Genomic DNA, 24319 nt, shown 5'->3' with positions numbered 1-24319 from the left:
ATTAAAGGGAGCAAATAACATTTTCACTCCCTTCAAAAAACAGATAGAAATATGATAATTTGAACGTGGTGTCCTTGGTTTGAACTATAAATTTAGCTAAGAAATGTTCAACTTGGTTTAGTTGTTTGTGTTGTGAAACTGACAACATAATTAAGAGTAGAGGTATAACTACTATATTCTCACTCTTAAATAGGCTTAACCTTTTTTTTTTTGTCATTTATACTGTAAAATGTCATTATAACGATTTAAAAGAATTTGGATACGTAAAACCCAAAATGGATGATCCAATGTGAACATGAGTTTGATTAGCCACATCGACAATCTTAATTTTCATACCCGTATCTCAAAAGCAAAAGATAGAGAAGTTTCAAGATTGAAGGTCGACACAATAAAACAATAGAGGTAATAATACAAGTGCATACTCGAGATATTGATTATTTTTTCAAAATATATTACCGTGAAGCAAAAAAGAGATGTTTGGATCGGATATTAAATTGTTTTTACTCGATTCCAAGCATCCAATGGAGATAAGGAGTTAGTAACTTGATTGCGTAACATGAATTGCTCTTGTACCTTGCCCTGATAGCTAGTGGAAACAATAAGTTCATAAATCATAACTCAATTGCATAACATGAATTCCTCTTATAATGTCGTCAATTCGTCATGATAATTAAGGAAAACTGATTTTGGCACATCTATGTGAGATTATGAGTATTGAGTAGAGCATAATAACCATGTACTCTTACAACGAGTGTGCCAAAACCTTTTTTTTTTTTTTAAAGTATTCAAGCAACGAAGTGTCATTGTGAAAAATTGGGTTACGTGGGTGATTATTTGAGATAACTCCAAAAGAAAATAAAATTAATGTTCTCCCCTTCTCCACCCATCCAGGAATAACATTCATGAAGCAAGATTCTCTACTTAATTCATTCAAAATAATCAAAATTATATTAATAATAAAATAAATAAACAAATAATTATCCCCGACCTACTTTCCCATTTTACACAGCCAGAAACAATGGCTACCCTTCTCCTATCTCCAGTTCATCCTCAACCCCGTCTTTCTCTCTCCTCATCTTCATTATCAACATCATCACCTTTGGTTTCAAGAGAATTTCAAAGTTTTGATGGAAAGTTCCAGTCTTCACAGCTCAGTTATACCCAGAAAGGAAGAACACTCTCTCCCAAGCTTCAAGTCTCTGTAACTGACTATCCTCCTACTCCTCCTCCATTGCCTTCTTCTGAATTCAAGGACCTCGTTTCATCTTTAAAGATCAAATTACTGGTAAAATTTTATTGTTCTCCTTTCAATTTTGTTCAAATTGTTGAACTTTAAGCTTTTTATTTGTAAAATTTAAAGCCCCCCCCCCCCCCCCCCCCCCCCCATGATTAATTAGTTGCACTAGCTTAGTTGTTTGACAATTGGGTGGTACCCGAGACCTCTGATCGAATCAACATCAGTACCTTTTGCGGATCCTATACACCAAAAAAAAAAAGTTCAATTTGTTGAATTTGTTTACTGCTGATTATGCTGTTCCGATGCTTGTTTTGGTCCTAACAATAAAAATATTGGAAATTTCATAAAATTTTAGTTGGTAAAGTTTTTGGGATCGGGCCAATTGCTAAAATTTGTTCACTTCAAACCCCATTTATATTAGGTTTTTTGCAATATTTACACAATGAATTCAAACATAGAAATGGGAATTATAATGCTTTATGTTCGTCTTGATGCATCAGTGATGTGTTATTGGCGTTTTTCATTCGATGTTGGAAGTTCTTGAGGACTATCAAGATGCAATTGTTTGTTAGATATGAGTCTGATACAGTGATACTGGGGTGATTATACTGATACAGTAGCCACTGCTTTGTGCAACCGTCGAAAACCCAGTTATACTTGCTGTTAGTCTGTTGCTTTGCTAATATGATAGCATGTGACATTGACCAAGGACAAAGCCTTTTAAGTCCATTCTAATGGCAGCCTTCACAGTTCACTTGCAGTTAGGATAGGCAAGAGACTTCTAGTAAGCTATTCAGCATATCTGCAGTTATGAAAGTAGATAAAGTGATAAACTCGTTGAAGTTCTATATTCTAGGTACAATAACCACCTTTAGTACAAACATGAATGTTGTTTCCTATTTTGTTCTTGCTAGAACTTTGACTAGTAACACTCCCTCCATTCCTTATTGATGTTCCTCGAGTATGAATTATGTAATTTCAATAAATCAGGTGGTATTACGCAAGCCTTTTGACAGTGGTATAAAAAGTTCAAGAAAGATTTAAGAAGTCTGGCAATAGCTAAGATGTTGCTATTAAATATAACCATAATATCATATAATGAGTAAGGTAAGAATAGTTAAAGTAGTTCTTGAATACTTACCAACATATCAAATGGTGGTAGATCCTCGAACAAACCTTTGTCGGTTAAAAAAAAGTAGTACATCCATGGGAGTTATGGGATTATTAGTGATTAAAATGATGGTATTTGTTGTACTGTGATCTCAGCTGAGAAATACCTTTTAGTTTCAAACATCGTGTTTGAAGTTTGAGGGAAGTTCAATCAAGCAGTAGTTGGAAAATGCTGCTATGAAACGTTTGAGGTTCTTTGCATCATATACTCAAGGAGTCAAAGGGTAGGGGGTAGACTTCCCTATCGAAATCCCATATCTAGCATGGTGTCATATGTCTGTATGGGCTGTGTTCCATTCTTTTTATCTGTCCTCTACTCCTCTATGCTGTCTTCCATTTTAGCCATTAGTTTCCTTTCTATCTATGTTTGGATATTCTGCGCTTTGTTTGACTTGCTTAAAATTTCAAAATTAGCCTCTTTGCTGTTGGATAGGCAAGGCTGTATGTATACCAGTAATACCACACGGGCCGCAGTCCTATAGCCCTTTCTCCCCTTACTCTATGCCCCGGGGGTTGTAGTTACTGAGATGTTAGTGCTCTTTTACTTCCTTGGAAAACCTTTTGAGCTCTTCAGATCCTGATCACCTATAACCAATTTGAAAATGGCGGTGAGTGCCCTGATTGGTCTTGACGCCTAAGTTAGTTTCACTAGCTTAATGATCTCAGGAAGTAGTAAGTTATTCATAAAGTTTACTCTTGTCCTATTCATTTGGAGCATCGATTTTATTCAGTACAAGCTTGCATGACTTCTCCCCCTTTCTCTTTCAATTTGCACCATCCTTTCCACTTCAGCAGTCTAACGCTAACGTCCGCAAAACAGAATATCTACATTATTGACCAGTTGACCATTAGCTAAATACACACATGGCAACTGATATCTGGATTCAATTCGACTCCTTCTTGCTTTCATTTGGTGACGTTTCTGTGTCTCTATCCTCAAATGGATCTTGACATGTGCTCACCTTATCTGTTTAAAATGTAACCATGCTTGGTTTGCGTTTTCCCATTTCGGTGAGACTGTTATGTCCTTCATATTTACGTGTGCTAATTTCGCACTGTAATATGAACTACATCTTTTTTTCAGTCAGAAGGTTGATATTAGTCAAATATGTATCATTTATGCCTTGGCCTGCATGCATAGTTTCACCATGCCAATATGGCAATCACCTGTTAGTTCCATCTACCTCCGCACCCCTTGCCCATAGCCACAGCCTATGCTTACCAACATGACACTCTTACATCTCAACAGCCAAGACAACTTGCTGCTTGAACCACTATGGCAATACTCTTTTAATGCAACTCTTCAATGGGTTGTCATTTTGCAAGCATCTGAAATATTCTGGGGAACTTTACTATCCTTCTGTTGTGTCATGTCTGGTCCATGTATGTGATGTGATGAACAAGTTTTAAACTTATCCCTGATGTTATTTGCAGCTTGGCTTTGTTATCACGTACCAGCATTGAGTGGTGATTGTACGACTTTTCGAGCCTGTTTATATGCTAATCTGGTTTCTTTACATTTTTAGACTTAAACTGTTTGGTCCCATGGTGCATACGTCGATGGGGAGTGAGGCTTCTAAATAGTTGAAGCAAACACGTTGAGGGGTGGAAGATAGATGTTGTGATTGATGTGGGAAAACACAAGAAACTAAGAGTAGTGAAATGTGAAACCATGTGACTGAAATCCTAAGTTGAAATTGCACCAGTGCTTGAGTATTTTAATAAAAGATCTTTGAAGTTTGAACACATTGGTAATACAATTTCAAAATATAGAAGCAAATCTATAGAAGAGACAAACTGGATATGACCTTCCCCGTTTGGAATTGAGAGATATGGTCTTGGTTGATAGACTGCTGGTAAAGTGAACCAACCTCAAGAAATTTATTTTTTATATTGAAGTATGATTTATAGTTTATTGCTTTATTTTCATCTTTCCTTCCCTCCTTTCTCTGCATTTTCACCTGATAGATCCAGTGCAGCAAGGTTGTTGTCACTACTCACTACTATCAGTAGCATGTACCTGATTTAGGAAATTTCTTTTAAGTTTTAATTATATCATTATAGCTGTGCTTAATTTCCAATTCAATATTGAATGATTTACTACAGAGTGTTGTCTCTGGGCTAAACAGAGGTCTAGCGGCGAATGTAGACGATCTAAGGTTGGCAGATGATGTTGCACGAGAGCTTGAAGCTGCTGGTGGGCCTGTAGACCTCTCATATGATCTCGATAAACTCCAAGGAAGATGGAAATTGATATACAGCAGTGCCTTTTCATCTCGCACGTTGGGAGGAAGCCGCCCCGGACCTCCCATAGGAAGGCTTCTGCCAATAACTCTTGGCCAGGTCTGCCATTCATACTTTCATTTTATAATAAAAATATTCCCTCTAGTTGATTGAAAGAGCTGATCACCCAATGATGATTGTGTTCAATGCTTCACCGAAGATCTTCTGATTGTCACTTTTGATCTTCTAATTACCATCTAATTGGTGCTCTAAATGACAGACCACATTCATTCTAAACTTGTTAAAATTTTCTATAATACGGACTACGAAGTATTCCTTAATGATACACCTAACTAAGAATTTCAAAGAAAGGCGAAATAGCCGACATTGATATGGTAGAGATATTGATGTGTAACTTTAGACATTGAAAAACGTTTATGGAACTTTAATTCACTCACCCACAATGTAATGTGACATAGTATTTACTGATCGAGTGAGTATTAAATGAGTAATAGGCTATTCGACCTATTTTGTCTGACCTTATAGTATTTGAACTTATTTTATATGGAAAAAAATAACTTATTTTGTCTGAATTAAATTTATTTGTGAGTAAAAAATGTTTGAAAAAAATTATTTTTCTAAACTTATATTATCTGAACTTATCTGAACTTGTGTGAACTTATTTTGTCTGAAATAAGTTGAACAAAATAGTCTCTGACTTGTACAGTTGTACTTGGAGTCAAAAATTTGCTGATGTTGTTGTGCATTGACCATTTGTTGTCCAAAACAGGTGTATCAACGAATCGATGTTTTTAGCAAAGATTTCGACAACATTGTAGAGATTGAATTAGGCGCTCCATGGCCCTTACCACCTGTTGAAGTGACTGCTACATTAGCACACAAATTTGAGATCATAGGTTAGTCCCTCTAAAAAAGTATCATTTAATAGGTTTGATTCTCTTAACATGTGTAGAAGCTAAATATCCTTACAAACACATTCGTTTTATTCATGATATTAGGATCTGCCACGGTTAAGATCGTGTTTGAAAAAACAACAGTGAAGACGACTGGAAACTTGTCGCAGCTACCTCCATTTGAAGTCCCTCAGATCCCAGAAGCATTCAGGCCTTCATCAAATCCTGGAAGTGGTGATTTTGAGGTGACGTATATGGATGCAGACACCCGTATCACTAGAGGTGACAGAGGCGAGCTTAGAGTTTTTGTCATCTCATAATCTGCATGCACAAATCTCTCAAAATGGTCGTGTATATGTGAATTGTGTTTCTTCTGACGAGGTGTTTCGGATACTGGATCCCTTCTCCAAAGAAAGACTTACTTCCTGTAGATTCATTTGTATGATATTAACATGGAGATACATAATTTATATACTTCAGAACACAACTGTATAGAGATTACAATATTACATTATGGGAGTCAAACTAGATCTTGTATAATGTTCATAATTCCATTTGCCCATACAACTTTTTTGCTCTACTTCTGGTGATTATATTTGTTTCGGTCCCTCATTTCTTTTGTTTTTACTGAAGTCACCTTATGGATTTCGGTCTTTCTGTAAAGGAGGTCACGAGAGCTCCTGTGAATTTAACTCTTGAGTGTACTGTGGAGCTGAATGCCTTTTTTTTTTTTTTTTGTTGAAAATGACTGAATTAATTACTTAAATTGTACGCATACATAAACAAGTTTGTTCAACTAACTCCACTCCTTGTGGAGGTCAAAATGCAGGCACATATCGCCCAATTACTACGAAGTAAGCATGCTTCCAAAAAATTAGTATCATTGTTTGCTGAGATATCACTAGCTAAACATGGGGTGGGGTGGGGTGGGGTGGGGGGGGTTAAGTCAATGCCTTGATCCAACAGACTCAGCCGGTCCTTGGCCTTCTTTGCCACGTAGTCCACTTTCATAAGATGCTCCTTTCTTCTGAATTTCACCCAAAGGCTCCCGTGGGTTCTTTGCAACTCCCTACATTTACCATACAGGTTAGAAAGCCAAGAGATAGGTGGTTGATCATTGCTAATGTGTTCTACTGCTGATTTGCAATCTGAAAAGATGGTAACATTCTGCCAGTTGTTGTTCATGATCCAAGAACTGGCTATGAGAATGGACTGAGATTCTGCTGCAATGGTTGACGTTGTGGTGAAGGTTCCAGCTATCCCAGCCATGAATATGTGTTCTTCATTCCTGCAAATAACTGCATAAGAGGCAAGGAGAGTGGAGGAACAGAAAGAGGCATCGCATTTCACAAAATACTTGGAAAAGGTGGGGCGAATCCAAATGCATTGGCTTAATCTGTTGTGTTCCCTTACTCTCTATATTTCCATGCTCTTTAGCTAACCATATAGTTTGGTGGCACCAAGGGCCAATAGTTTTATTTTCGTTTTGAAAAATCCACAAATTTCTTCTATTCCATATTCTCCAAAGGCAAAAAGCAAACACAGTTTGGGATGAGGTGTTCAAAATCATGATATTGTCATTATCTTGCAGATTATCTAAAAACCACTTTTCAAAATCAGAATGGAGATGATTAAACTTGGGCTTAAACTCAATACTATTCCAAAACTCAGTAGCTCTAGGGCAATGCAGAAACAAGTGTTCCATGTCTTCTTGGGTTGTTGGGCAGAATTGACAATTTCCATTAGGGAGAACTTGTCTGTTGGATAAATGGGAGGCAGTTGGGAGTCTTCCACAGAGGATAAGTCGTCTGCTGGATAAATGGGAAGCAGTTGGGAGTCTTCCCCAGAGGATAAGCCGTCTGCTGGATAAAAGGGAGGGAGTTGGGAGTCTTCCCCAGAGGATAAATGCTGTTTGCACTTTTAGAATTAGAAGAAGAAATGAGTGTGATTGTGTGAATATAAAGGAGGTACAATGGTTTTAAGTTATTTTTTTTTTGATTCATAAGAGAAGTCAGACTTCAAAAGAAAGAAAATAAACAACAGAACAAACTAAACTGAACTAACTTATGGAGGAACCAGGCGTGATAAACCCAATATTTCAAAACAAGAAATTTTGATTACCATGCGTCATCTCCTTGATTTTTTTTTTTTTTCCTTTTATGTAGTTGCTCGCCCTTGAAATCTTTTTTTTTTTTTTTTTTTTTTTGACGGGAAGATGTTGGGGTCTTATTCACTTTGTGCCCTGTCAGTTAAGACAAAGGGAAGAACGGTTGGAGGGCATTCTTCCATAAAGACCAAAGTTTCTTCAAAGAGAAGAGAAGACTTTGCCATGGAGTGTGCTGCCTCATTACAAGACCTTTTAACATGAGAAAAGACACAAACATTACAACTACTAGCAACTTGAAATCTTAATTTCACGTTTATTTTAAAAAAAAAATCATGCATGAATGACTCACTCATTATACTTGTACACCATTATATATCAGCGTAAGTCGTGCAACATTATGGAGATTTGATAAGAGTAACCTCAAGTTTTATATGTGATCAGCCACACCATCAACTTGATGGTGTGATGTGTTCACATTTATAAGAGCATCTCCAATGGTCATAGCTAGAAACTAGGTTGAAATTTATAAAAGTTTCAAGCTAATAGCTAGACCATTGGAGTGAAAGTAATAAATTAGCTTGTTGCTTGACAACTACAGGCCCGGCCTTGAACCGGCCCAAAGTGGGACACGGAACAGGGCCCCTAATGAAAAAAGGCCCCAAACTTTGCTAAAACCTGTACTGCCAGTAAAAAAAATTAAAAAAAGACGAGAAAAATTAAACACATAATCACGTGATAGTATATGATTGTATGTGGCCCTCCACTAGTTTCTTACCTTCCTCTCTTCCTTTACCTTCCCAATACAGAGAAAGTCAGAAATTGTACTTTTAGTTTCTTTTTCCTTAATCATTTGGCATCTGTCTTTTAATTTTTTTTTTATAACCGTTCTAGAATTTTTTTAAAGGGTCAGTTTTCATTAGAAATACTCTAGGGTATACTTTGTATTTACTTCGTATTTGTTTTTGCATATTTTTGAGGAAGTATTGTCTTTAATATTTTTAAGGGCCTACTTTTAATTTTAGCACAGGGCCTCCGATTTGTTTGGGCCGGCCCTGGACAACTAGCTCCCAATAATTACCAAATAATTAATTGACAAGTGGGACAAGTGAGACCAATTTAAATTACAAGCTACTCCCTCCGTTTCTTTTGTTTGTTACGTATTCCTTTTAGGGTGTTTCACAATGTTTGTTACGTGGGAGAATATTTCCTTTTATAAACTTATTATACTATCATTTTTTGTGCCATTTTTTAATTTTAATTGGTCCAAATTTTTTAACTCATTAAATTTTTTACAATTTCCCAAGTATGTTAAGTTAGCAATATTTGTGCTTTTTCATTATTGGTTCTTTTAATAAATAAAACAATCTTATTGGTTGTTTTAATGATTAGTGGATTAATATTTTACTTGGGTTACTTTTTTAATAAAAAAGAAAAAGAATCTTTATTATACATTAATAAACGTGCAAAAGTCAAACGTAACAAACAAAAAGAAACAGAGGGAGTAGTTGCTAGCCATTAGAGTACAAATTAGCCAGACAATGTAATAGCTTGAAATCTTATGTGACATAACGAGCTAATTGTCAAATTAGCTTATCATTAGAGATGCTCTAATAAGCCCAACGCGTTTAAAGTCCAGCACGTTGGTTAACGGAATCTAAAAGTAATCCAACACATAAAATAAAGTAACATCAGTCTATACAAGAACTTATAACATGAAACTGCAATAATAAAAAAAAAAGTAACAATTAACATCGACATAAAAAGTCAAGTAACATCAGTCTATACAAGGAACCTCTAACATGAAATTGATGAAACTGCAATAACTAAAAATAACATGCTTCATGTTATCATTGTAAAAAAAGAAAATATTATGATATATAATTAAATATGAATGTTATTAATATAGTAACTCGGGGCATCGTCCGGGCCTAAAAACTACTCGTTAATTAGTGAAAAGTAGGGACTTAGAGGGTTAGAAGCTGAAAGCCAACCTACAAAAGCTAGTAACTCTAGATTTCATTTTTGGTGAAAAAACGAGTAGTTATCAAACACATTTTTTAGTTATTTAACCACATTAAAAGCCAAACGCAAATGAAAACTAGCTAAAAGGCATTTGCCAATTAAACACCCCACTGTCGTTTTTGACCTTACCCCTTTAGTCCAGATAAGTGGTTAACAATTCCTTAATCTGGAGTTAGAACCACCAATGGGTTTAATTAGATCGACAAAAATCACCTCAATATTAAACTGATGTCACAACTGAATCAAAATTGATTAATTATTTGGTCAAGTGTTTAAACATAAGGCTATCTCGTACTGAATTAAGACACCAAGTATTTGAGTTTGTTGATTTTCCATGGTAAGATAAAATTTGTCTAAAAATGATTTAGTATATTCGTTTAATTTGATGAAATCATATGCCAATAAACTTTTTGGAACAACATTCTTAATCAAGTAATTCAAACTGGATACTGAAATGTTACATTCCATACGTTCTTCAACTATTCAATTTAATTTCATTATTCACTACAATAAACTTGTAATTCTAAAAAGTACTGTTTATATTAGATTTTTTTCTTTTTGACGGAAATATTAGATTCTTATACATATATAGGCGAATGTAGCTTACTTATTACTTAAGGTTTCGGTACAAAGGTTAGGCATGTCACCTTTATTAATTAGACCATTTATACATTGATCAAACAATTGTCATATACTCGTACTCTAAATTCATTTCTTTATCCATGTGCTAGAATCTTGTGAGCACATATGCCTAGAAATAAACTAGATAAAGAGTACAACATTCTCCAAAAATTACAATTCGTATATCCACATTCGATACGATTATGTTATCATGTGAGTCACGGCTTGTACGGGGAAACCTTGTTTTCATTTTACTCTCTAGGTGTCCCATCGGCCATTGCCAGTAGAGAGCCAGAGGTCGCCTAAGAAAAAAAAAAAATTAGACGTTAGGGTTTTGCCTCTTGTAACGGCTAGCTCCTATTTCAAAATTCACAAGAAAATCCACTTTCCATAATTACGAAATTTATTTCCGTTACAAGCTATTCCTCTTCCCCTCTTCTTTCTCTTTCTCTCTCCTCTCACAGCAATCAACACACTCAATCTTCCTCTCAAGGAATCAATCTTTTTCTTTGACCCCTAAAAAATTCTTAATCAAAATCATCATTTCAACCAAAAATCTTGAATTTCTTTAATCAAAATTTTCAAAAAATTAAATACTCTGTTTTCAAATCTGGGTTCTTTTTACTCCAGAATCTATCAATGGCTCCAACACCAAATTCATCGTCAAAATCAAACCAAACCCATTTCAACATAATCCGAACTCCGCAATCCAAACAGCGGCTTCAATTCAATTCTTCAAGAGTACCTCACCCTTCCCCAAACCCTAACCAAAACCCTAATTCCCAACCTGCAGAACACCCAGTTGAAGTGATTGGAAGAGTCAGAAATCTTCCTGAACCATCAAAAGATGACAAACTCACCACCAATCTCTTCCATATCAACCCGGATCACCATTCAATTCGGGTCAAGACTGAAATTGGATACCGTGATTTTACCCTTGATGGGGTTTCTTCTTCTGAGGATGATGACCTTGAAGGGTTCTACAAGAAGTTTATTGAGGCTAGGATTCTTGGGGTTAAAATGGGTGCTAAATGTACTATAATGATGTATGGGCCGACGGGTTCGGGTAAGAGTCACACCATGTTTGGGTGTCTGAAGCAGCCTGGGATTGTGTATAGGAGTTTAAGAGATATTTTGGGGGACAAAGAAAATGGGGAAGAACAAGTTGGGATGTTTGTGCAAGTTTCTGTGTTGGAGATTTATAATGAGGAAATTTATGATCTTTTGTCTTATGAGAAAGGTGGTGGATCTTTTAATCTTTGGTCCAAGGGCAGTGCTTCTAAGGTATAATAAATTCATTTTTTCTTTTGATTACTCTGTTTGTTTTGAAGTAGTGATTGCAATGTTGTTTGGATTAAGTAAACCTTCTTAATTTAGCAGATAATTGATTGAATGTTGTGTGAATTGGACTTAACTCATGGAATGAAATAGCCGAGCTAGACACTTGGACACGAACCCGAATCTGAGTAATATAAGTTGGAATTTATGTTTGTCTAATTAGCATCTACATTTGATGAATTAGGTTTTTGGATGATCTGTTTTCTGAATTATTCAATTAGTATGATGGTAGCTCATCTAAATTCGCATTTACTCTAGCTGAAAACCCTAAATTACTATGGTTCCCCTAGCATATTAAATCATAATTAGTTGTAATTTATGTTTTTCTAATTAGCATTTACATTTGATGAATTAGGTTTTTGGATGATCTGTTTTCTGAATTATTACATTCAATTAGTATGATGGTAGCTTATCTAAATTGCATTTAGTCTAGCTGAAAACCCTAAATTACAATTGTTCCCCTAGCATATTAAATCATAATTTATTAGGATAATTCATGTCATAGGAAAGGCAGGTTCTTATTGGTCATATTAATTATGTTAGGAAAGGCATGTTAAATTGAAGTTGAAAACTATCATTTCAGGTAAAACTAGAAGTGATGGGAAAGAAAGCTAAAAATGCTACATTTATATCTGGAAATGAGGCTGGAAAAATCTTGAGGGAGATACAAAAAGTGGAGAAGCGAAGGATTGTTCGAAGCACGAATTGCAATGACAGAAGTTCGCGGAGCCACTGTATGGTATGGATTATATCTTGTGACAATAACATCTACTGTATTATGTAATATGTCTTGGGTTATGAAAATTATGACCTTTTTTCTTGTCTTACTGATAAGTCTTACTGATTATGGCAGATAATCTTGGATGCTCCGACTGTTGGTGGAAGGCTGATGCTTGTCGACATGGCGGGATCAGAGAATATAGAACAAGCTGGTCAGGTTGGCTTTGAAGCCAAAATGCAGGTAATATATGCCACATTTTGATTTGGAGTCATATTTAGAAAGTGACCGATTATTTTGGGACGGACTTTAATAGAAATTTACACTTCTTGGTACTTATGCAGACTGCAAAGATTAATCAAGGTAATACAGCTTTGAAGAGAGTTGTTGAGTCAATTGCTAATGGTGATTCCCATGTACCATTCAGAGACAGCAAGTTAACTATGCTTCTGCAGGTATACCAGAATTTAGTGTTATCTTGTGTTCAAGTTTTCTGCTTAAGCAGCTTATTCTGGTTTATTGACTGTTTAAGTACTTTGTTTTATGCTATGTTGTTGTAGGATTCTTTTGAGGATGACAAGTCAAAGATACTGATGATTTTGTGTGCAAGTCCAGACCCGAAAGAGACACACAAAACAATCTCTACACTCGAGTATGGAGCAAAAGCGAAATGCATTGTCCGTGGTCCACATACACCTGTCAAAGATAAGATCAACGGCGATGATTCTGCTTCTTCTGTTATTCTAGGATCCAGAATCACAGCAATGGATCAGTTCATTTTGAAGCTAACAACGGAAAACAAGCAGAGAGAGAAAGAGTGCAGTGAAGCAAAGAAGTTGCTTCAGAAAAAAGAGGAAGAAGTTTCACAGTTGAGGGCAAAGTTCCAGCAAGTGGGAGGAGAAGAAAGAGTCTCTGGTGGTGCTAGTGAAGAGGAGATCAATGAGAAAGTCAATGAACGTATGCAGACTTTGAGGAAGGAACTCGAGAAGCAGTTAGAAGAGTGCAAAAGAATGGCTAATGAGTATGTTGAGTTGGAGAAAAGGAGAATGGAAGAGAAGGTACAAAGACAACAACAAGAAGTTGAGATGTTGAGGCGAAGATTAGAGGAAATGGAGGTTGAGTTATCTCGTTCCAGAGATGTAAGCAGTGGAAGTAGTAGTGATGGAAGTGGGGTCGATTTGGATAGCATTGGTCTTGTGAGAAGACTCAAGGAAGTGTATGCTGATGAAGATCCGGGAATGGAGAAGTCAATGGACTTAGATATGGGTGATCAAGATTCATATGCTCGTGAAGTGATCATAGGACAGGGTTCTTTCACTCCTATACTTGCTGAAAAGACATATTTGAGCACTGTTTACGAGGAGGAAGAAGTGGAAGGTGAGGATGAAGATGATGAGGTAGAGAAGAAGGTTATAGAGGAGAAAAAAGTGTCAACATCACCATTGGTGGTTAGTGATGTTCAGCTCACTCCATCTTCAAGGAAAACAAGGATTCAGAACATTTTCACCTTGTGTGGGAATCAAAGGGAGCTTTCACAATCACAACGGCCTCCTCTGTTTTCTGAAACTTCATGTGATCAATCAACAATGGAGCACAGTCCTATGACCACCACCCCACCTGCAACTCCTGAGTCTGTGAAGAAAAACCTGAATCTGTCACCAAAGGCCACACCAGAGCCTATGAAGGAAAACTTCAACCCATCAGAAGCAGCAAATAATGAAAGTAGTAGCGTTTTGATTGAAGTTTATGTTAAATGGGAGGCAACAAAGGAAAACCCAGGAAAGTTTGTCAACAAACTTAAGGTTGTCAGAGATGCAACCTTGGCTGATTTGAGGAAACTCATTGAGATTCATCTTGGGATTGATAAGCAGGACTTTACTTTCCTGTCATTAGGGGTATGTATGTTCATACAAAGTTACAAATTGTTGATTTTTCTTCCACTGTATATAATAAGAACCAATCTGATGTTTATTTGTTCATCTAATGCAGGATCCTACTGGAGCTCCAATCTTGAAAGAAAAGGAAGAGAATGTGTTAGCGAGTAAACTGCCTACGTGCAACAACCAACTTGGAGGGCATTTAGCATGCTTGCGGCCAGCTAAAGGCGCTCAATCTCCTAGTGTTGTTCCATTTACTTCCTTGGAAAACAGACTTCATACAACAACAACAACAACACCAGTTTCCTGTGCGAAGAAGATAGTTAATGATTGTTTATCACCTAGCATAGACTCTGATTTGGGTTCCACTCCCTATATTACTCATCGTCGATATTGAAAGGGTACATTATGCCTATGTACTCTTGTGTTGTATGAACAACTTTTGTATCACTGACTAATGTGAAATTTATCGGTATATATATTGTTCTTTTGGCTAAATGAGTACACTTTCTTCATTCTTTCTTTCATCACCTAATCTCCTATAACATGTAAAAAAGGTCTTGTCATTTTCTTCATCTGCGAAATTCGGATAGAAAGAAAGCTCGGATTATGGAAAACATAAGCTTGTAGCATTACCAAGCAATAAGACTAAGAACAACTAGATGGGAATATGGGATGGAGCACTGCGAAAATAGGCAAGCAGAAGGCATCGTATTGGAATCAATTTTGTTTTGAATGTAAAATTTATTCATTAATAAAGAGTCATACGACATCAGAAGAAATATAGAACTAACAAATATTACATATATAACAAATTGAATCAAATATATGTTTCTTTCAACATATTTATGGTCGTTGAATAGATCTTGGTTGGTAGTTAATCTAACGTAGAGTTGTCAAAAGGAATTGGGAAAGTTCATTCATGAAAAAAGATAGCTCGAAAAAGTACATTATTATATGTATAAATTGAAAGGTTTAGAGAAAAAAATAACGTGTCTTAACTATTTGATGTCCACATTTACTTGATAACTCCAGCATTTACTTGATGTAGGCACAAAAAATTCATTAATGTGCCACGTTGGATATTATTTGGGTCAAAAGTCAAAATATCGACTCATTAATTATTTGATGGTCAATAAAATTAATTAATTTGGGTGTATAAATTAATTTATCCCGTTTTAATTATTTTTAATCAAACCCGTTTATTATAATGGTTAAAACCCAACAAAACGGGTTAAAATTATTTAATGGGTCAAGATTGTTAAGTTCAACTTAAAAGGCCCAAAACATATTGAAAACCCTAGAGGTCCCCTAACTCTATAAAAAGAGTGCTCCAATTCATTTGTCGGGGAGGAGAAACAGACGGCAAACCTAAATCTCTCACATATTCTCCTGCCAGTCAAGTCTCATCAAACTCTCTCTCCCTAGAAGAAGAACAACATGCATTCAAAAAGGCGTGCCGTTCCATTCTAGAAGATCGACCTTGGACGAGATCAAGCCCGAAGGCCCTTATTCAAGAAGATCAATCCCGTTCGTGAGCAACACCAAATCGACATCAAACATCCCGGTGGAAGAAGAACAACAAGCATACAAAACTGACGTGCCGTTCTATTCTACATCGACATTCTTGAACGAGATCAAGCCCGAAGGCCCTCATTCAAGTACAAATCAAACTAGTCCGAGAATCAAATCAAATCAGTTTGTGAGCCAAGTCAAATTCAACGTGGAGATCGAATCAGAGGAGCAAATATTAGAGATTGTACCCAAATTCATCAAAAATCAATAAAATATATTTTGTTCACATTATTTTGATTCTCTTATTTTGCAGACTCTGAAATTTGTGTTTACACTTGATAACTTCTAACTTCTGCATTATTTGGGTCTTATACTGTGAAATTAAGTTACTTTTTCCTTAAAAGGGAGTTTATTATTCTTAACCTCATACGAAGCGCAATTTTGATGGTGTAGGCGTGTGCACGTAACTCTAGGTGCACTGGGATCAAAACAGCCAACATTAAACACAAAACGCGCGTTTTCGTTAAATTCCCAGAAAAAAGAACAATGCCCTTGAACAAAAGAACAATGCCCTTGAACAAAAGAACAATTTCCCTGAACAAAAGAACATTAAAGGGTCTGTTCTTTTCAGCTATGTTTATCGCGTTTTTATTTGATTCGCTGTTATTTTTGCGATATATATTCTTATGGGTTTTATGTTTTGAATTCAAATTGTGATGAGGAGAGAGAAAGTGTGAACTAGGTTTTCTTAAATGGGTTTTAGAGAGAGAAAGTAATGAAAATCCCCAAAAATTCGTTGAATTTTCTGCTTCAACATCAAATTAAACTGATTCTTCTTCAAATCTAAATTCTGCAGCTGATAATCAGATTTTGGGAGGTAATTTTCAATTTTGTAATAATAAATACTCCCTCCGTCCCTTAATACTCGCACCGGTTTGACCGGTGCGGAGTTTAAGACATTTGAATTGACTTATTAATTTAATGAGTGTTTGTTGATAGTGGGGTATTTTTTTAATATAGTTAGTGGAAAATATGTAAGGGGTGGAGAGTAGTGAGTGAGGGGTGTTGATTTTTAAATGATTTTTTGTAGGGAATAGGGGTGTAGTAGGTAAGTGTGAGAAATAATATAATATTGGTAAAGATTTCCATTTATAGAAGCGGTGCAAGTATTAAGGGACGGCCCGAAAAGGAAAGCGGTGCAAGTATTAAGGGACAGAGGGAGTAGTATGTTTTGATGATTTTGATTTTGTAATAATTTTGTTTTTGATGATTTTGACTATTTTGATGATTTTGATTTTGTAATAATCGTGTTTTGATGAATTTGATGATTTTAATGAATCAAATTATGTATTAACACGCTGATTTCGTTGAAATCGTTGATTTTGAAGATTTTGATTATGCAATTACGATTTTTTTCCCCCAGAAAAGAACAGTTTTACGTATTAAAAGAACATATGCTCGTATTAAAAGAACAATTTCATTATAGTAAAAAATAGACCATTTGTGTTTCATAATTTGTTCTTTTATTTTATTGTGTTCTTTTTTTATATTATTATTTTCAAATTCATTTGCGTTTCATAACTTGTTCTTTTTATTTTATTGTGTTATTTTTCTTGTTACTTCTTATTTATCCTTTGTTCTTTTGATTGCGTTCTTTTTCTTGTTTTTATACATGTTAACCTATTATTATTTTCAGAGATTCTGAATAATGTGCTTGATAATTCATAACAGAATGATGAAAATGATGATTCCGAATCATATGTTATTATGGGACAAAGTACTTGACTTGTTCTTTTAGTCTCTATATTTGTTCTTTTAGACTTTTCATTTGTTCTTTTTATAATACTCCGTCAGAAGAACAAAATAAAAACACGTGCACGGTTCTCATTATGCACTCTTTAACAATTTTTCCTTTCTCCTTCTCTGTTCTTCAATTCTTTGATTCTACTTTCTATTTGTTAATTTTCTATTTTCCACAACTATATATATAATAATTGTACTTATGAGTCATAACCATTAGTCATTTTAGAAATACATTTTAGAGAGAGAGAGGAGATGATTTATATTCTCTCAACATAAGAGAGATTTTTTGAGAGAGAAAGAGTGACATGGTGAATGAAAGAGTAAAAAAAAAAACATTTTCTCCTTATTCTCTCTCTAAAATTCCTTTTGAATGTTTCTCGTTTGTTGAAAATGAGTGAATTAAGAAAAACACTAATTCAATTTCGCTAGTTTTTGAAGCAAGAGAATCTCTGGAGAACGTGATATTTTTCGAGGATTGAGATCAGTTTTTGAAGATTTATTAAAAGATATTGATGCTCCTGATAAATGTTGATCAAGTGTTTAAGGTATGTTTGCTTGTTCTTTCCTCTAATGTTCTTTTCAAATTGTTATGTTCTTTTTCGCAACTTTACTTTTACTGTGTCATCAACATAGTTTGTTCTTTTAAATCAACATAGTTTGTTCTTTTATATCAACGTACATAGATTGTTAAAAAAGAACATATAATGGTTTGAAAAGCACAAATAACACTTAAAAAAGAACATAGTTTGATTCGTGGTAAAAGAACAAAATTACTTTTTTAAAAAAAAAAAAATATAGATTTAGTTTAAGTTCATCAAAAAATCGTTGTTTCGTCTTTTTAATTAGAACACTAAGTGGTTTGAAAAGAACAAATTCAACTAATAAAAGAACATAGATTTGTTGTTCTCTTCGTCCCTTTCATTATGTTCTTTTTTTTTATAAGGAAAAAGAAAATGTTGTTCTTTTTCATGTGTTTTGTTCTCTTTTTTTTTTTTGTCGTTTTTTTTTGAGTTTTTGTGTTTTTTTTTTTTGATTTTGTTCTTTGTGTTTTGTAAAAAAGTTGTTATTTTTTTCTAATTATTTTGTTTTATTTTTTACTGTTTTTTAATATTTAATAATATTATCGATAATATATTTTTTTTGTTTTTCTGTTGCATTTTTCATACGATGTTCTTTTTGAAAAATAGTTGTTCTTTTTATAGTTTATCAGGAGAGAGAAAATGTTATTTTCATTTTTGTATATTTTTTTAAGTTTTTAACATTAGTATTCTTTTCAGATTTAGTTAATGTTCTTTTCGTTTACTCTATTATGCACTTTCTGTTTAGTTTCTTATGTTCTTTTTCGTTTTTTGTTTTTTGCGTTTTCTTTTATTGTTTTTGCGTTTTGGTGCAGGTGCACGTAGATCTACGTGCAGGCCCCTGCACCATCCGCGCGTTGCATACGGAGTATAATTATTTGTTGGAAAATTCTTGTGTGGACCCGGTCACACGTTCCTAACTTATAACCTTTTCCGTTGCCTCTCTCAATCTCTCTCAAGTCTCAATCTCTCTCAAGTCTCAATCTCTCTCCTCACCTCACTTCACTTCGCCCCTCTTCCGTCCATGAACAAAAATTTCTAAGGAAATTCAATGAAGAAAATCCGATCGAAAATCTTGGTTCAGACTCATCAAATCGAAGGGTTTACCTCGCTTAATGCTTGCAAAGAGTTTTGGAAAATAACGAACGACATTCAAGATATCACAAATTCATGGTAGAATTATCATAAATCGTCTTCGATTTGAAACCCTAATTTCTTATATTTTGATCTTCGGGTATGATATCTTCCCTCCTTTTCTCTTGTGGTTCATTTGATTTCGTTGTTTGTTCTTCAATTACAGTCGGTTAAATTTAATTTTTGGAGTTCAATTCAATTATATCAATATTTTGTGATTGATCTTTTGCCGATTATGTTGGTATTTTACTTAAATTTTGATGAATTTAACCAATTTTCCAGATGTGGTGATATTTGATTCTTTTGGGCATGTTTGTTTTTGGTTTACTTTTTGTTCAATTTTTGATGCACTATGCAACAAATAAAGGTAACTATACTTGTTAACAAAACCACTATAGGGCAATTAGACGATATTGAGCTATTGGTGTTTGATTTTTGTATATTCTTTCATTCCCATGGTTCTGAATTTGGCTAGTAGATAATATGTCAGTGAATAATATGGCATCTTAAATCAGTGCTTGATTTTGGTGAAGCATCAAGTGTTTTGAAATAACAGGAAGATAGAATGGGTTGTGTTAGGTTATGATACATATGACAATTCATAAATCATGCGGAAAAAACATTTAGCCAGGAATACATATTATTTACACATAATCATATAGCATAGTTTAGATGCATACTCTTTGTTGCGTGCCTTCCCTAGCTGCGCCCGAACCGAACAAGAACAAGTCTTTAGGACTCCAAGTGTCGTCCCTCCGTAGATAGTCCACAGCACGTCCGGATCCGCCTTAAGATTGACCAACTAGAATCGCCCTTAAGGTACTAATAATTTCGGCACTTTTAGGCAAGGTATGTGACTGAATTTTTCTCTCAAAAAACTCACTTTGAATACTTGAAAACTCGTTATAAATTGTGAACCCAGGCCACATATTTATAGGGGTATGGAAAGAGAATTGGAATCCTACTAGGATACGAATTAATTAAATTAGAATCCTAGTGAAACTCTTATTTAATTAATTTATCTTTTAGGATTAGGAATTTAATCATTAAACGAATCCTGTACGTTTTAGGTTTCGTATGTGAACACAAACACACACGCACGCACAGCAGCCCACGAGGGGCGCCATGCGCGCGCGCGCACAGCCCGAGCAATGCAGCCCACGACTGCCGCAGCCTTGGGCGCGCGCTGGGCCTGCCTTGCGGTGGGCCTGGCGCAGCCTTGGGCTGGCGTGTTGTGGCGCGCGTTTCCCTTGCTGGACGTGGGCCTGGCTTCGTGCTGGGCCTTCGTCTAGCAAGCTCGTCCGATGCTAATTCGTACGACGCGCTTCCGATTAATTTTCCGATTCCGGAATTCATTTCCGATACGAACAATATTTAACATTTCCGATTCCGGAATTAATTTCCGTTTCCAACAAATATTTAATATTTCCGTTTCCGGAATTATTTTCCGATTCCGATAATATTTCCGATTCAGACAATATTTCCGTTTCCGGCAATATTTCCGATTCCGGCAATATTTCTATTTCCGATAATATTTTCCGATACGTACCATGTTTCCGTTTCCGGCAACATCTACGACTTGGATAATATTTATATTTCCGATACGATCCATATTTCCGTTTCCGGCAATATCATCGTTTCCGGAGTATTCATTTCTTGTCTGTGACGATCTCAGCTCCCACTGAAACCAAGATCCGTCGATTCCGAATATCCATAGTTGGAGTATTTAATGCCATTAAATACTTGATCCGTTTACGTACTATTTGTGTGACCCTACGGGTTCAGTCAAGAGTAAGATGTGGATTAATATCATTAATTCCACTTGAACTGAAGCGGCCTCTAGCCAGGCATTCAGCTCACTTGATCTCACTGAATTATTAACTTGTTAATTAATACTGAACCGCATTTATTAGACTTAACATTGAATGCATACTTGGACCAAGGGCATTATTTCCTTCAGTCTCCCACTTGTCCTTAGGGACAAGTGTGCATTTCCTAATTCCTTTGTCGCTCGATGCTTGCTCTTGAACATAAGGTAAGAGTTGTCATCCTTATTATGTCCAGAGGTGTTCCTCGGTTTCAGAGTTCAACTGATCAAATAAACAGATAATCATAGCCTATGATTCATCCGAGAACGGCCATGCATTTCACAGTTTCTAGCTCTCCGAGTGGCCTTGTACAACTTTTAAGCATCTCATCCCGATTTATGGGAGGACAATCCCAATCTTGCGATCTTGAGATTAGACTTCGTTTGATAGGTGATTACCTAAGCGTTGCCTTTATAGCCTCCTTTTACGGTGCGACGGTTGGTCAACGTCAAAGCAACCAGTTCTCAAACAAGTAATCTCAAATCACTCAGGTATTGAGGATTTAGTGTCTAATAATTTTAATGAAATTTACTTATGACAGATTTTCATCTCTTACAGTAAAGTTTCATAGGTCTTGTCCGATACTAGTCTTCCCAAAGTAAGCATCTATGCAAATGATTATGACATTGCCATGTCCACATAGTTCAAGAAACAGAACTACTAGTCATCTTGCATTCTAGTCGTCTAACCTTTTCTATGCGTCCAATTTTATAGAAAACTCCGACTAGGGACCATTTTCAACCTTTGACTTTCAAGTTCACTTGATAGACATTTCTTAGTCACAGGACTGGTCCTGACAGTCTATCTTGAATATATCGTCAAATTGAAGGGACTCATCATTTAATAAACCACAAATTAAATGGAAAAATGAATTCTTTTCATTTATTGTGAATGATTAACCAATAATGTTTTACAAAGATTTAAACTCTAAAACTTTAAAACATTAAACAGAGACATCAAAGCCATTCTCCAATATGCTTGATTCCCATAGCTGCAGTGTGCGAGTTGTGCTTCGCCTGCGGCAGAGGTTTAGTCAATGGATCTGATATGTTGTCATCAGTTCCAATCTTGCTTATCTCGACTTCTTTTCTTTCAACGAACTCTCGTAGAAGGTGAAATCTACGAAGTACATGCTTGACTCTCTGGTGGTGTCTAGGCTCCTTTGCCTGTGCAATAGCTCCGTTATTATCACAATACAGGGCTATTGGTCCTTTAATGGAGGGGACTACACCAAGTTCACCTATGAACTTCCTTAGCCATATAGCTTCCTTTGCTGCTTCATGTGCAGCAATGTACTCCGCTTCAGTTGTAGAATCCGCAATGGTGCTTTGCTTTGCACTTTTCCAGCTTACTGCTCCTCCGTTGAGGCAGAAGACAAACCCAGACTGTGATCTGAAATCATCTTTGTCGGTTTGGAAACTTGCGTCCGTATAGCCTTTAACAATTAATTCATCATCTCCACCATAGACCAGGAAGTCATCTTTGTGCCTTTTCAGGTACTTCAGAATATTCTTGGCAGCAGTCCAATGCGCCTCTCCTGGGTCTGACTGGTATCTGCTCGTAGCACTGAGTGCGTACGCAACATCCGGGCGTGTACATATCATAGCATACATTATTGAACCAATCAATGATGCATATGGAATCCCATTCATTCGTCTACGCTCATCAAGTGTTTTTGGGCACTGATTCTTGCTTAGAGTCATTCCATGAGACATGGGTAGGTAGCCTCGCTTGGAGTCCGCCATCTTGAACCTATCAAGCACCTTATTGATATAAGTGCTTTGACTAAGTCCAATCATCCTTTTAGATCTATCTCTGTAAATCTTGATGCCCAATATGTACTGTGCTTCTCCTAGATCTTTCATCGAAAAACATTTCCCAAGCCAAATCTTGACAGAGTTCAACATAGGAATGTCATTTCCGATAAGTAATATGTCGTCGACATATAATACTAGGAAAGCAATTTTGCTCCCACTGACCTTCTTGTATACACAAGATTCGTCTGCGTTCTTGATGAAACCAAAGTCACTGACTGCTTCATCAAAACGTATATCCCAGCTCCTGGATGCCTGCTTCAATCTGTAGATTGACTTCTTTAGCTTGCATACCTTTTTAGCATTCGTTGGATCCTCAAAACCTTCAGGCTGTGTCATAAACACAGTTTCTGTTAAAACGCCGTTTAAGAAAGCAGTTTTGACATCCATCTGCCATATTTCGTAATCGTAATATGCAGCGATTGCTAACATTATCCGAATAGACTTTAGCATTGCAACTGGTGAAAAGGTTTCATCGTAATCCACACCGTGGACTTGCCTGTAACCTTTTGCAACCAATCTAGCTTTGAAAACTTCAAGTTTCCCATCCTTGTCCTTTTTCAGTTTGAAAACCCATTTGCTTCCAATGGCTTGGTAGCCATCTGGCAAATCGACCAAATCCCATACTTGGTTTTCAGACATGGAGTCTAATTCAGATTGCATGGCTTCTTGCCATTGCTTGGAGCTAGGGCTCGTCATAGCTTGTTTGTAAGTCGCAGGTTCATCACTTTCAAGTAATAGAACGTCATAGCTCTCGTTCGTCAAAATACCTAAGTACCTTTCCGGTTGAGATCTATATCTTTGCGATCTACGCGGGGTAACATTTCTAGATTGACCATGATTCTCACCAGATTCTTCTAAAGATCTCTGAGTTTCATCCTGAATGTCATCTTGAGCATTCTCTAGAGTTTGTTGTTCGACTCGAATTTCTTCGAGGTCTACTTTTCTCCCACTTGTCATTTTGGAAATGTGATCTTTCTCCAAAAAGACACCATCTCGAGCAACAAACACTTTGTTCTCAGATGTATTGTAGAAGTAATACCCCTTTGTTTCCTTTGGATAGCCCACAAGGATACATTTGTCAGATTTTGGATGAAGTTTGTCTGAAATTAATCGTTTGACGTATACTTCACATCCCCAAATCTTAAGAAAAGACACATTTGGAGGCTTTCCAAACCATAATTCGTATGGAGTCTTTTTGACAGCTTTAGACGGAGCTCTATTTATAGTGAGTGCAGCTGTATTTAGTGCATGTCCCCAAAATTCTAATGGAAGTTTGGCCTGACCCATCATTGACCTGACCATGTCTAGCAAGGTTCTGTTCCTCCGTTCCGACACACCGTTCCATTGTGGTGTTCCAGGAGGAGTCAATTCTAATAG

At 36.0% G+C, this 24319-nt stretch overlaps 2 protein-coding genes across 2 annotated transcripts; both read left to right on the top strand.

Annotated features, from left to right (window-relative positions):
- The first annotated feature begins 970 nt into the window (after positions 1-970).
- LOC110787363 (plastid-lipid-associated protein 6, chloroplastic) lies at positions 971-6124 on the top strand. Its single transcript, XM_021991973.2, has 4 exons — positions 971-1285; positions 4514-4750; positions 5421-5547; positions 5650-6124. The coding sequence occupies exons 1-4, from the start codon at positions 1019-1021 to the stop codon at positions 5862-5864; spliced, it is 846 nt and encodes a 281-aa protein (XP_021847665.1). The 5' UTR covers positions 971-1018; the 3' UTR covers positions 5865-6124.
- Positions 6125-10677: 4553 nt separating this feature from the next.
- LOC110787364 (kinesin-like protein KIN-10A) lies at positions 10678-14725 on the top strand. The gene is made up of 6 exons (XM_021991974.2): positions 10678-11578; positions 12216-12371; positions 12486-12593; positions 12695-12805; positions 12911-14245; positions 14340-14725. Exons 1-6 carry the CDS (start codon positions 10934-10936, stop codon positions 14622-14624), a joined length of 2640 nt encoding a protein of 879 aa, XP_021847666.2. The 5' UTR covers positions 10678-10933; the 3' UTR covers positions 14625-14725.
- The last annotated feature ends 9594 nt before the right edge of the window (positions 14726-24319 follow it).

Source organism: Spinacia oleracea, chromosome 3, assembly GCF_020520425.1.
Source record: "Spinacia oleracea cultivar Varoflay chromosome 3, BTI_SOV_V1, whole genome shotgun sequence".
In the NCBI taxonomy this organism is placed as follows: Eukaryota; Viridiplantae; Streptophyta; class Magnoliopsida; order Caryophyllales; family Amaranthaceae; genus Spinacia; species Spinacia oleracea.
The sequence above is the reverse complement of the archived record's forward strand: the minus strand, read 5'-3'. Positions and strand labels throughout refer to the sequence as shown.

Excerpts from the sequence above, each read along its gene's own strand:
- LOC110787363 (XM_021991973.2), top strand. The coding sequence starts at position 1,019 with ATGGCTACCCTTCTCCTATCTCCAGTTCATCCTCAACCCCGTCTTTCT. Across the intron at positions 4,751-5,420 it reads TGCCAATAACTCTTGGCCAG|GTGTATCAACGAATCGATGT; the intron begins GTCTGCCATTCA and ends TGTCCAAAACAG. Across the intron at positions 5,548-5,649 it reads ACACAAATTTGAGATCATAG|GATCTGCCACGGTTAAGATC; the intron begins GTTAGTCCCTCT and ends TCATGATATTAG.
- LOC110787364 (XM_021991974.2), top strand. The coding sequence starts at position 10,934 with ATGGCTCCAACACCAAATTCATCGTCAAAATCAAACCAAACCCATTTC. Across the intron at positions 11,579-12,215 it reads CCAAGGGCAGTGCTTCTAAG|GTAAAACTAGAAGTGATGGG; the intron begins GTATAATAAATT and ends CTATCATTTCAG. Across the intron at positions 12,594-12,694 it reads GCTTTGAAGCCAAAATGCAG|ACTGCAAAGATTAATCAAGG; the intron begins GTAATATATGCC and ends GTACTTATGCAG.